The 13,884-nt window shown below is 47.2% G+C and overlaps 1 protein-coding gene across 1 annotated transcript in view; it reads right to left on the reverse strand.

The window, feature by feature from the left end:
* Window positions 1–11,332, reverse strand: part of MINDY4 (MINDY lysine 48 deubiquitinase 4) — a 104,527-nt gene extending 93,195 nt beyond the window's left edge. Inside the window, exons 1-3 of the mRNA XM_007175248.2 lie at window positions 11,200–11,332; window positions 4,655–4,774; window positions 944–1,179 (exon numbers count right to left, since the gene is read on the reverse strand). Coding sequence (XP_007175310.2) covers window positions 944–1,179; window positions 4,655–4,774; window positions 11,200–11,262 — 419 coding nt within the window. The 5' untranslated portion in view covers window positions 11,263–11,332. The remainder of the gene's footprint in view (window positions 1–943; window positions 1,180–4,654; window positions 4,775–11,199) is intronic.
* Window positions 11,333–13,884: the final 2,552 nt, after the last annotated feature.

Genomic DNA, 13,884 nt, shown 5'->3' on the forward strand with positions numbered 1-13,884 from the left:
CATAATTCAAAAGGAGTCTGTATCACAATGTTCATTGCAGCACTGTTTACAATAGCCAGGACATGGAAGCAACCTAAGTGTCCATTGACAGACGAATGGATAAAGAAGATGTGGCACATATATACAATGGAATATTACTCAGCCATAAAAAGAAACGAAATTGAGTTATCTGTAGTGAGGTGGATGGACCTAGAGTCTGTCATACAGAGTGAAGTAAGTCAGAAAGAGAAAAACAAATACCATATGCTAACACATATACATGGAATCTAAAAAAAAAAAAAAATGGTTCTCACGAACCTAGGAGCAGGACAGGAATAAAGATGCAGATGTAGAGAATGGACGTGAGGACACAGGTTGGGGGGAAGGGGAAGCTGGGACGAAGTGAGAGAGTGGCATGGACAAATATACACTACCAAATGTAAAACAGATAGCTAGTGGGAAGCAGCTGCACAGCACAGGGAGATCAGCTCGGTGCTTTGTGACCACTTAGAAGGGTGGGATAGGGAGGGTGGGAGGGAGATGCAAGAGGGAGGGGATATGGGGATATATGTATATGTATGGCTGATTCACTTTGTTATACAGCAGAAACTAACACAACATTGTAAAGCAACTGTACTCCAATAAAGATGTAAAAAAAAAAAAGATGTAAAATCAAAAAAAAGACTGTAACACAGAAATCCTGCCTGAGCTTCCAACATGCCAGTCTGCTCTATAGATCTCAGACTCGCCAGCCCTACAACCACATGGACCAATTCCTTAAAATAAATCTCTTTATTTAAATATATATTTATGCACATATATATTTACACATATACACATTTATATCCTATTGGTTCCTTTTGGTTTTGTTTCTCTGGAGAACCCTATTACAGCCACTGAGTTTACAGTAATTCGTTATAGCAGAAATAAGAAACTAATCCACAGTATCAATGAGAAGAGGTACCTGGCTTTGCTTGTTTCTGACAATGATGTTCTCCAACTCGCATCTTCATTTGCAAGGTCATATATATTTACCAGCGTGGTCTCTGAGCATCTCAATGGTAATTTGTTACTTTTCTTTGGTATTGAGAGTGCAGGGATTGGTGTTTCTTGAGTAAAATTGTTACCAGTATTTCCAAAGTGATCCAGAAAATATCTGGTGATGAGTTCAAGGTTTGTTTTTAGAGGATTTCCCTTTGCCTATCATCAGAAGAAAAAAAACCATTAATTTTATGTACAGCTTCGGGGAAGGCAGGGAAAGACAGCCATCACAATTCTTTGACATAGTTTATCAACTTCTTACTCATCCATACATTCTCTCAGCAAACATTCACTGACTGCTTATTATATGTCAGGTACTGTGTTAGGTAGCAACACAGATGAAGACAAAATCAGTACCCTAAAAGAACTAGCATCCAATGCATGAGTCAGGAGATTCAATGAACAATTGTAATAAAATGGGATATGAACAGAGGAATACCCGAGCAAATTTCCTCTTGTTTTTTTTCCCTGGGAATAACTTTATAAAATATATATCCTTTTATAAAAAAAAAAAAAATTAAGTCTTTATGATCGCTAACCCTACAACTTTATAAACATTTGGGACTTGAATGATTTCTTAGTTTATGTACTCTACATTTAACATTGGGCACAAGGAATTACAGAGACAACACTTCAGAAAGTTAGCGCAAGAGCATAGAGAGGCAGTCAGGATTGACTCAGTTTACACCCCAATCTTTAAAAAAGATAAAATGTAACTCTTTTTTTTTTTAATAAATGTATTTATTTTTGGCTGCATTGGGTCTTCATTGCTGCGTGCGGGCTTTCTCTAGTCGCGGTGAGCAGGGGCTACTCTTTGTTGTGGTGTGCGGGCTTCTCATTGCAGTGGCTTTTCTTGTTGCGGAGCACGGGCTCTAGGCACACAGGCTCAGTAGTTGTGGATTGCAGGCTCTAGAGCACAGGCTCAGTAGTTGTGGTGCACGGGCTTAGTTGCTCTGCAGCACGTGGAATCTTCCCGGACCAGGGCTCGAACCCATGTCCCCTGCATTGGCAGGTGGATTCTTAACCACTGCGCCACCAGGGAAGTCCAAAATGAAACTCTTTAGTAGTAAGTTTTGGAAATAAGTGGTATCAGTATTTCCCTACCCTGACAGCACTAAATATTACCTTTGGAGGTTTTTTTAAAAGACAGATTCTCAGGCCCCGCTGAGTCTTACTAAGCCAGAATCACCAAGATTAGAACCTTGATTTCTTTTAGAAAGTCTCATAAGTAATTTGTACAGACACAGTTATCCAAGCAGCAATCCACAGGCTGGCCTCAAGGGCTAGACCATGTGTCAGTCCGCACCCCACCTGCCCAGTAACACCCAGGCCCTTTGGAACTGCGGCCAGGCATGGGGCATGTGGTGAGTTTGCAGTCAGAGTGGTAAAGCGCCTGATAAAGAGCCTGGCACAGAGGGAACCCTCGGGTGTATCCAGCCTTTCCCCCTTTCTATCCCCTTGACCTACACAGCAGAACTCTGGGACCAAGACCCACAGGGTTATGATCAAACTCAACAGAATTATCAGGCAGTCAAAATCAGGGGACAGTTTTATTTTTTTTAATATTTATTTATTTATTTATTTATTTATTTATTTATGGCTGTGTTGGGTCTTCGTTTCTGTGCGAGGGCTTTCTCTGGTTGTGGCAAGCGGGGGCCACTCTTCATCGCGGTGCGCGGGCCTCTCACTATCGTGGCCTCTCTTGTTGCGGAGCACAGGCTCCAGATGCGCAGGCTCAGTAATTGTGGCTCACGGGCCTAGTTGCTCCGTGGCATGTGGGATCCTCCCAGACCAGGGCTCGAACCCGTGTCCCCTGCATTGGCAGGCGGATTCTCAACCACTGCGCCACCAGGGAAGCCCCTTATTTTTTTTAGAATGGGACCCAAAAAGCTATTTTGTTTAAGTCTAGATGAAACTTACAAGGAAGAGAGTTGGAGGGGGATGTTAAATAATTATTTCAACCTTCTTGTTTTTCTTTCAATATGAGAGATTTAGGGCCCTGAATACCTGAACTGTACTTTGTGGCTTTTCACATCACTTTGCTCATAATAGATACAGCCTTTATATGAATCTAGATACCATTTTCAAAACCTCAATTTTACATAGGCATTTTATCTACTGCACACTTAATAGGGAAAAACAAGTTACTGGAATTAACATTAAATTGGCAGGGCTTTCCCAGAATCACTCTAGCTTTGTGCTGAGTGAACGTCAAAATTATAATGCCATAGATAGATTAATGAGTATATTTTCCTGTAAAATATAAGCTCCAATTCATTGTATAACAGCTAATAACTACTGTATAAATCAAATTATCAGGGCACTTATCAAGATCTAATGAAAATATCTTAATTATCTTAAGATAACAGTTACCTTAGGGAGACTATACCACAGTGAAGAAATAAAAATAACTTGAATGGCAAAGATGCTTCTGGGAAATTAGGTAAAGATGTATTTACATAAAAATTCCACTGTGCAGCAACGGTTAATTGAATTTTCTGCTGAACTGTCTCACTCTCTGTGGAAAATCTTTCTAAAACGTACAGTCCACTCTCCTGCCTTAAAAGACAGCCAGAGGAAGATTGCTGAGTATCTGCTGCCTGGGGCAACAGTCTCCTGTCTACAGGAGATGGAGGGGCCCGAGTGTCACTGCAGGACCCAGAGGATGAAGGTCTTTACTGGGCCTCTGGTAGGACTTCACCTGGCTGCCACTTGTGATAAATGCTGAACGACATGATCACGAAGTTCTTTCCAACTCTGACACTGTGCCCTCCCACAAGGCATCTGCTGGAGAGCCCATTCTTGAATCAAATTATAGCATTCTCTGTTCTTACAGAAAGAGCAATTAATTCAGAATGGTAGCTTCATTCCTTCATTCCTGTATATTCATTCACTAGCTCATTCATTCATAAATACACACTATTTACTATGTCATCAGTCCCATGTCAAGTATGGGGATACAACGTATCCTGCACCGTCCAAGGTAGTGCGGGAGGTAGATCCTAATTAAACCACCAACAAATATTCTATTATAAACATAATAAGCCACAACAAAGGAAAAATAAGTGGTACCCTGAAGGCTTGTAACAGAAAGTGGAGGCATCGAGGCTGGGGGATCAGGGAAGCACCCCGAGGTACCTGTTCCATTTGCTACCTCAACTCCAACGCACCCGGCTTAGCTGAACCCAAGCCCTGCATCTGCCTGAATTAAATGCCACAGTGACCTTAAGAAAAAGGTGTTACTCAGAACTGCAGAAGGAAAACCATATGAAAGCAGAGAATGGAAATTTTTAGCATAACTGAATGCTATATTTTTAAGTACAGTCTTACTAAAAATAGCTTCATGGGGGGAGGAGGGAGCACCGGGAATAATTGTTGCAGGCTCGGGTTCAAAATGCGCCCCAGAGCTGAGCACGCGCGGCGCGGTAGGCCAATGGGGTGCGGCCAACTCAGGCTGGAAACCCCACACACACAGTTGGGATTTGTCTGCCCTCAGCCTGCTCTGTTTCTCCCTGACTGCATGTATGGCAAGCCTCCGGCCACTGGTCTCGGATGACCTGGCAGGGCTCATGAGTGCTTTTGACGTTGCCACATTCCGTTCCAGAACTCCGTACCACACGTTAAAAGCATGTACCTTGTTTTCCTTGTAGAGAACTTCAAGATGCAAAACCTTTCGGAGATGGTTTCTGCTGTTTATGCTGAGATCAGAGCGTGGGCGTTCCTGGTCCATGGTCACACACGTCTTCTTTAAGCCCTGAGGGAAGAACTCTGAATCACTCTTTACCATTTTAAATCAAAACCTTCTGAGCTCTGACTCAGAGGATAAACAAACGACTGTTGATGTTCCTTATGATCATCTTCTCCTGCCTTCCTCTCAGGATACTGGGAGGACCAAAAACTGACTTAAGCATTTATTTTTATATAACCTTTACACTTGATATCATCTTCACAATTATTATTCCGAATCTTACAGCCACCCTGTGGGCTGGGCTCAGGCTGGAGTTGTCAGTGCGTTTTATAGAAAAGGAAAGTGTAATCCGGGTAACAACTGTCTGGACCGAGGCTGGCTCAGGAGCCCTGGGTTTGGCCTAGATTTGGGGCCACAGGATATGAAGCTTTAAAAATAAACAAAAGGAAAAGCATGAACAAAAGGCCAATATTCATTCCCTTCTTCTTTCAGATGGGGCACCAGGGTTGATTTGTCCAACATAACACAGTGGACACACATAGCGGGAGTTCTGACCATCCCAGGCTGCGAGGCGGTGACGAGAGGACCCAGACTCACAGGAAGCACGTGGTAAGCGTCTGCAGTGCCCCAGCGCAGCCGCTTTCCATCATCCGGCCCTGAACTCCCAGAAGGCCAGCCATGGGAAGCACTATTCCCCCTAAGAGCCTGGCTTCTTCATTCGAAAACGACAGCAGCTGTGGCCTGCCCACCTCCCCAGAACGCAGTGATCACCAAATGGTGGAAGATGAGGAGATGCCTCACACACAGCTCAGCCTGGCATTAAGGGAGCCCCTTGCTCCTGATGCATCCAGACCCCAGTGCTAGCCAGGCGTCAGTGGCTCCCCTAGGCTTTGTATTCAGAATTTTACGGAGGCTCTCAGTGCTGGGAAAACAAGACAAAACCTGCTGCCTGCCATGAATTGGGACAAGAAGAATTTGTGAGACAAGACGTATGAACACAACCTTGAACCAAAAGAAATGAAAAGAAGTCTTGGGCGGGGGGTGGGGGGGGTGGGGGTGGGGAGGGCGGTGCGGGAACAGAAAGAAATGTTGGGGAAAAGGTAGGGACATGCCTGGGTCCATTAAAGAGAGTCAGCCGGAAGGAGAGGTGGGACTCAAGAGGCACCTGCATTTCATGGGGGCTTAACCATGGCTTTCCCACCAAAGTGATGTGGAAACCTGTAAAATGAGGGTCCCTCTCTTCTGGGTAACTCTTGATGTTCGTCAGCAGTACAGATCAGCAAGTCTTGGCACACGTAACAAATTCCCTGGGATTGTGGTGCAAACTGGCGTTTGAAAACCACTGGAGCCATGGACAAGGATGCCCTCAGAAATCAGCCAGTCATCGGTCCCATCATTCATTCAACAAACACTTGTCGTGCACCTACTCTGTGCCAGGCTCTGTTCTAGATGCAGGAGATATAGATGGGTTATGGCCAAGTCCTGCCCTCATGGAACTGACATTCTGTTAGGGAAGCAAACCATAAACAAAGGGGTAAATGTACAGTATACCAGCTGCTAATATGCTCTATTATGAAGACAGAGAAAACAGAGAGAGAGGAGACACTGTTTTAGATAGTCAGCTATTTATCGAGCATCATCCATGTGTTCACTCCTGTCTTCAAGTTTCCCCATCTGTTAAATGAAAGGAACAAACCACTAGTCCACTAGTTCATCTGCTAGAGGCGGAGGAGTGAACAGACCAAAGTCCTGGCCTTCACAGAGCTCACCTACTATCAGGAAAAAGACAACAAATAGAATACCCTATGGGAAAAAAAATACAGCAGAGTCAGGAAACAGAGAGGGCCACGAGGGGGTGCAGGGCAGGGTTGCTACTTTATAAAAGGTGATCAGGAAAGGCTTCATGATTAAGTGACATTAGAGTTGAGACATGAGGGAACTAAGGGAGCAGATTGTGCAGACACTTGTGGGTAGTGTTCTACAAGGGCAAAGGCCCTGTGGCAGCTACAAGGAGGCCAGTACAGCTAGAGCCATGTAACTAGGGAAAAGTGTCAGGAACTGAGGTCAGAGAGGTTGCCCAGAGCTTGCTAGGGAAAGGCCTTGTCGGCTTTTGTAAAATGGAAAGGCTCCTGGAGGATTTGAAAAAAGGAGCATCCTGGACTAACTTATATTTGCCAAGGATCACTTGGCTGCTAGGTTGAGAACAGACTGTATGAGATAGGGGATTACGTATTAAGATTAGAAGGCTATTGAACAACTCACAGGAAAGATGGAGGTGACTTGGACCAGGGTGGTTGTAGCAGAAGGGGGAATAAATAGCTACATTCTTTAAGTGCTCTGATGGGAAAGCCTACAGATTTACGGATGGACTGCATGCAGGGTGCACAAAACGGAAAAAAAGCCAGGAATGGTTCCAAAGGTTTTGGTCCAAGCAACCAGACAGTTAGTGATGCCACTTACTGAAGTGGGAAAAATTGCAGGAGGTGAAGGAATCAGGAATTGAGTTTTGAACGTGTTAAGTTGAGATGTTTATTGGATATCCAAGTGGAAATGTAACATAGGCAGTTGGAAAGAATGTAAGAGTTCAAGGAGAGGTCTTGGCTAGAGATAGACATTTGGAAATTGTCAGCATATCGAGGGTACTGGAACCCACAACAGTGGTGGAAGTGGCTGGGAGATGAATGGAGAAGAGAAGAGGGCCAGAGACTCAGTCTTTAAGCCCACCAGCATGCACAGCTCAGGAAAACAGGGCGGGGGACTTGCCAGGAACCTGAAAAGGTATAGAAGGAAAACCAGGAGAGGGTGATCTCCAGAAGCCAAGGGGAATGAGTTTCCAAGAAAGGCATAATCAACTGAGTCAAACACAATTGTTAGATCAATAAGTGTAAGGACTGAAAATCAGAAGTCATTGGTGAACTTGACAAGAGTTGTTTCCATGGAGTAATGGGGACAAAAGCCTGATTAAAGTGGGTTTGAGAAAACAGGGAGAAGAATTAGAATCAGAGCATACAGAGCCCTTTCATGGGTTTTGCTATAAAAGAGAAAGAGACTAGTAGCTGGAGGGGCTTGGGGGTCAAGATGGAATTGGTAGGAGCACGTATACATGTTGATAAGACTAACCCAGTAGAGAAAGCAAAATGTATGATACAATACAGAGAGATGACGATAACTGCACCCGTGTCCTGGAACACACAAGAGGGGACAGGCACACAGGGAGGGGCTGGAAGGAAGGAAGGAAGATGGAGAATTCATTCCTAAGAACAGGAGGCAGGGTGGGGCGAATAGTTCAGGCCCAGGAAGGTTAGTTACTGTGGTGGTAGGGCGTGCTGGAGTTTTCTCAAGGCTGCTTCTATTTTCTCAGTGAAATTAGAGGGGGAGGGGGCTTTGCAGCTTGAGGAGAGAGATGTGTGAAATGGTCGGCCAAGATTTGAGAGAGTGAACGGGCTGGAGAGGTATAAGAAGATGGGCGGGCATCCCTGAGGCATCACAGGGGTGAGTGGCCATGAATTTGGCATGAAACCATCAACACGGTGGTGTGTTTTCCCCCAGCCCCATTCAGCTCTGCAGTGCAGGCACAGAGTACACCAAGCTGAATTTTTAACATCAGAGGAGTATAAAGAAGGGAGAGACAGGGGCTTCCCTGGTGGCGCAGTGGTTGAGAATCTGCCTGCCAATGCAGGGGACACGGGTTCGAGCCCTGGTCTGGGAAGATCCCACATGCCACGGAGCAATTGGGCCCGTGAGCCACAACTACTGAGCCTGCGTGTCTGGAGCCTGTGCTCTGCAACAAGAGAGGCCGCGACAGTGAGAGGCCCGCGCACCGTAATGAAGAGTGGCCCCCGCTCGCCACAACTAGAGAAAGCCCTCGCACAGAAACGAAGACCCAACACAGCCAAAAATAAAAATAAGTTAATTAATTAATTAAAAAAAAAAGAGAACAGTTTAAAAAAAAAGAAGGGAGAGACAGGCAAGGGAGTTGAGCGTGGTGTTGAGAGCGTGATTACAATGATGGGTCGATAAGACATGAGGAGAGGTCACAAGAGGGCTGAGGAATGGTGAAAAGTTGGCAGAACAGTGGAATGGAGATGGGAGTGAGGCTGAAGAATAGTTTATATCGGGCTACTGATGGGGGTGAGCTGGAAGTGAGGGACGATGGGATGCTTGGAACTGAGATTATGGAAACAAGCCTAGGGCATGACCACCTGGAAGGAGTGTCAAAGGTCAGATGGGACAGGTCCCTGCAGGAGAGGGAGGCTGGGGCACGAGAGGAGGGAAGCCTGGAAGGCTAGGGCACCAGAAGAGTCACCTTGGTGGACCCTGCCATTGCCAAGAGACTGTCATGATTCTCCCTGCAGGGGGATCACGCTTGGAGGAGGCCAGTGCAGCTGGGTACAGAGTAGGTTGGAGGGTAGAGGAGGAGTAGTGGAAGGCAATGTTCGAGGGGGAGCTGGCAGCCACGCCATGGGGAGCCTGGTAGGCCCTGGTGAGGCCTTCCCTGGGATTTTATTCTAATTGCAAAAGGAAGCACGTGGTGGGTTTTGGACAGAGGAGTGACATGATGTGACCTGCTCACCCTGGGCAAGTTTCTTCGCCTGCCAGTCTGAACATAGTCTTTCGTGAAAGGGAATAATTATACCTCTTTCAGGACTGTTATGAGGATTTGAGAAAATAAACAGGCATCTAGAAGGTACCTTGCACCACGATGGGCACTCTCTTGGTTAGAACCGCTCGGTACCTGCCTTGTGCCAAGGCCTGAGGGGAGTACACAGTTTCTGCCCCGGAGCAGAAGGTGATGAGCAAAGCAGCCAACCTGAGCTGCAGTTCCAGCTCTCCATGACTTTCTGAATGACTGCGGGCAACTCTTTTCTCCTCTCAGGGCTTTAGTGTGCCCCGATGAAAAGTAGGAAGGAGAGGAGACCAGGTGAACCAGACGACTGCCAAGATTCCGCCCAGTTCAGGTGTCAGCTCTGTGGACCTGTCTAGTGGGTGAGACAGGCAGATGTATAAACTATGACATGAGCACCGATGAGCAAACCACAGACAAATGAGTAGTTATTTCAGCCGCAGTTACCTGAGACATCTTGAAGGAAATGGAACTTGGGATGGGCCATGGGTGGAACAGGGAAAAGAAAGCATGTGAGAGACGCTGGAAATGAGATTGGGCTGGTAAGGTGAGGTCAAGCTACAGGGGAGCCTTGGATATCAGGTGAGGTCTCTGGATTTCATTTGTACTCAAGAAAGGATAGGCATGAGGAAAACTCTCAGAGAGTTTTGCTTGGTAGCCCAGACTTAAAAGAAACGATTGCCGTGGTCAGCCTCACAGGGTGTATCACTGATATCCCGTGTGTAGCCAGGACTAAGTGATGGCAGGTCAATTAGTCATAAAAACAGAGCAGGTACAGTGAGGCCACATAGCATTTTAAATAAAAATACATTTTCAAAAAGCAAAGAAAGACACTTTCAAAACAGGTGCACATCAGAGATGGGGGAGGGGACAATGTTGAATGCCTACTATGTGCCAGATACAGTGGCTGGGACCTGCCCGTACATTATTATTAATCCTCATTATAAATCTGCCAAGAGTAGGTCTTATTATTCCTCTTTTACAGATAGGGAAATCAAGGCAGTGAGTAAGGTACTCCAGCTTGAGCTGCTAATTAATAGCGGATATTTGAACTGTTCCCTCTGACTCCAAAGCCCTTCCCTTTCCCCCATTCAAAACACTGTTTATTTTGTCTGTGTGTGTCTTTTAATGCCAGACGAGAGCCCATCGTCCCCGCCCAACATGACACCAGGAGGACACCAAACACATAGCAGGCGGTCAGCCTGGGTCAGCAGTGGGTGCTTTCCCTACACACCCATACACAGTGACCCCCAGTGACCTCTTCCCCAGCCTGCCTTCATCTCCACTGTCAGGGCAGGTGGGAGCCAAGGACCTCCCCAACTTCTGAGTTCTTCTGAAAATTCTCCTGGGACAAGACAATAGGAGAACTTAAAAACAAAACGACCTCAACGATTGAACTTCCCACTGATGAACAGGACTAAAAGGTTTGACTGGCAAGAACTCTTTTAGCCCTTTGGATTTCCTTTGGGGGGTAGTTCTTTCCTAGTGCGATGTAAGCCTTGGGACTGGTTATGGAGCCCGGCGGCAAGGCCGGCCTGCTGCGCTCCCAGAGCCTCGTGAACTTAAGGAAAATGGGGAGGGCCCAGGCCCCTGGCTCGCGCCCCCTGGAGGGAGATGCCCGGGAGGACGGCCGCGGTCCTGCCCCGCTTTGCGGGAAGTGCACCGTGACAGAAATGGCTCCCGGGAAATGTAGTTCCCCAGGCCCGGGAAAGCGGCGCTTGCATCGGGCATCTCTAGGGCAGGCAGCGGGCAGGGGAAGGGCTCCCTCCCCGAAGGTGCAGAGGTTGCAGAGGTGCCTCCAGACTGTTCCCCCCGCCACCCCCAAAATTGAGCAACTTCCCAGGGCTGTGAGGGCGGCGCCACGTACCTTCCTGCTGAGGAACTCCCTGACCAGGGAGGCCGCCACCTCCTCCACGAAGAGGCTGTCCATGCTCCGGTCTGCCCACGAGGCCGCAGCGCCTCAGCCCCAGATCCCGGGTCCTTTGGGGCCAGTATGGCCGCGTTGCCGTGGCGACGGTGTCAGCAGAGCCGGAGAACTCCGCCCCTTCCCTGGGAGCGCGCGGGCTGGGAAGGCGGGAGGGAAGGGGCGGAGCAACCTTCAAACTCGCCCTGAGAGCTGGAGGCAGAACCCAGAAGGTACAAGCCCCGTGCATCCCAGGGATCAGTCCGCGGGCTCCGGGCTTGGGTCCTGGCACTGGCCCTGTCCATCTGGGTGGCCTAGAACAAGTCGCTGTTCCAATCTGAGTCGCATCTCACAAGGTGTGAATTGGGGAGAGTGCCTGGCTCCTGGTTCCTAGAGGAGTAAACCCACAGTGAAGTGGCCCCTAGAGGTCCACCCCCAGCACCTCAGCCGTCTCCTGGGTTCCCCCAGGCTGACTCACCTTGGTTGGTCTACGCTGCAGGGATGAGGAGGCCCAGGACTCTCTGCTGACTTGGTGCTCAAATTAAAGGGTGGATCCCTGGCCCCCTTGGTGCCCACTTTCCCATAAGGAGACTGCCAGTTATTGAGCAACAGGCATTTACACACATTATCACATCTTTAATCCTACAACCTCCAGGCAAGGTGCTTACTATTGGCCCATTCTTTAAACCAAGACACTGAGATTCAGAGAGGTTAAGATTGTGCTAAAGATCACACAACTAGGAACTGACAAGGCTAGGATTCCAGCCAAACCCGTGCCTTTGCCCAGTACCAGCTTCCCCAAACTCAGTCACTTGGGGACCACCTTCACAATCTCCGCCCCATCTGCACATCACCCAGTGTATTGGTTTGCTAGCGCTGGTGTACAAAGTACCACACACTGGGTGGCTTAAACAACAGAAATGTATTCTCTCACAGTTCTGGAGGTTAGATGTCCAAGATCAAGGTGTCAGCAGAGTTGGTCCCTTCTGAGGTCTCTCTCCTTGGCATATAAATGGCCGCCTTCTCCCTGTGTCTTTGCATGGTCTTCCCTCTGCATGTCTGTGTCCTAATCTTCTCTTCTTAAAAGGATACCAGTCAATTGGATTAGGGTCTACGCTAAATACCTCATTTTAACTTAATTACCTCTTTAATGGCCCAGTCTCCAACTACACATACATTCTGAGGTACTGGGGGTTAGAACTTCAACATACGGATTTTGAGGGACACAATTCAGTCCATAATACTTATACTGGGCTTCCCTGGTGGCGCAGTGGTTGAGAATCTGCCTGCCAATGCAGGGGACACGGGTTCGAGCCCTGGTCTGGGAAGATCCCACATGCCACGGAGCAACTGGGCCCGTGAGCCACAATTACTGAGCCTGCGCGTCTGGAGCCTGTGCTCCGCAACGAGAGGCCGCGATAGTGAGAGGCCCGCGCACCGTGATGAAGAGTGGCCCCCGCTCGCCACAACTAGAGAAAGCCCTCGCACAGAAAGGAAGACCCAACACAGCCATAAATAAATAAATAAATAAATAAATAAATAATTAAAAAAAAAAAGAGTTTAAAAAAAAAAAAACTTATACTGTTACTTACATATTATTGACTTTAAGCCAACATACGTGTTTCCAGATTTATTTCAAAAGGAAAGTATGGAAATCCAAGATTAAGGCACTGACAGATTCAGTGTCTGGTGAGGGCCTGCTTCCTGGTTCGTAGATGGCTATCCTCCTACTGCATCTTCTCATGGCAGAAAGAGTGAGGGAGCTTGGTGTGGCCTGTTTTATAATGGAACTAATTCCCTCCAAGAGGGCTCCACCGTCATTACCTAAGCACCTCCAAAGGCCCTATCTCCTGATACCATCATGCTAGCGGTTAGGATTTCAATATATGAGTCTAGGGGAAACACAAACATTAGACCATAACAATTACTTAGATAGTAGTATTTCACCAAAAACTTGAAGAAAGACAGGATAAAAGCCATGCAGATACTCAGAGAAAGAGCACTCCAGGTAGAAGAAACAAGTGCAAAGGTCCTGAGACAGCATCGAGCCTGAGTGCTTGTGAAACAGGGAGGCCAGGAGGGAATGAGGCAGCAAGACCCAATATGAAGGCCTGTGGCTCTCGGAAGGACTTGAGCTTTTACTCTGAATTGGTTTTTGAGCAGAGGAGAGACAGGCTCTAAGCTAGGTTTTAACAGGACCTCTCTGGCTTTGGGGTTGAGAACAGACTGTAGAGGGGTGAGTGTAGAAACAGAGAGTTGACTTAGGAGGCAATTACAACAATCAGTAACCCAGGTAGATTCTAGGTTAGACACATTGTGTGTGTGTGTGTGTGTGTGTGTGCGTGTGTGTGTGTGTGTGTGTGTGTGTGTGTGTGTGTTATACTTGCCTGACTGTGGGACTTTTTTTTTTACTACATTGGAATGGAATGGTTAAGGAAGAGAAGCACAGGAATGCATTGTATTTCCAGATACATAGCTGGCTCCTGGGGATACAATAACCTTAAGATAACTTTAAGATGCCACATGAAGGGGGACAATCTGGTCAGTATGGGAAGGGTGAAGGGTGTCCTGCCAGCAGTCTGGAGGAGGGAGCGGATTGCATCATATATCCCATTTCTTGCAGCAGATCCCAGCCAGTCATCCTGACTT

This window comes from Balaenoptera acutorostrata, chromosome 7, assembly GCF_949987535.1.
Source record: "Balaenoptera acutorostrata chromosome 7, mBalAcu1.1, whole genome shotgun sequence".
NCBI classification, from domain to species: domain Eukaryota; kingdom Metazoa; phylum Chordata; class Mammalia; order Artiodactyla; family Balaenopteridae; genus Balaenoptera; species Balaenoptera acutorostrata.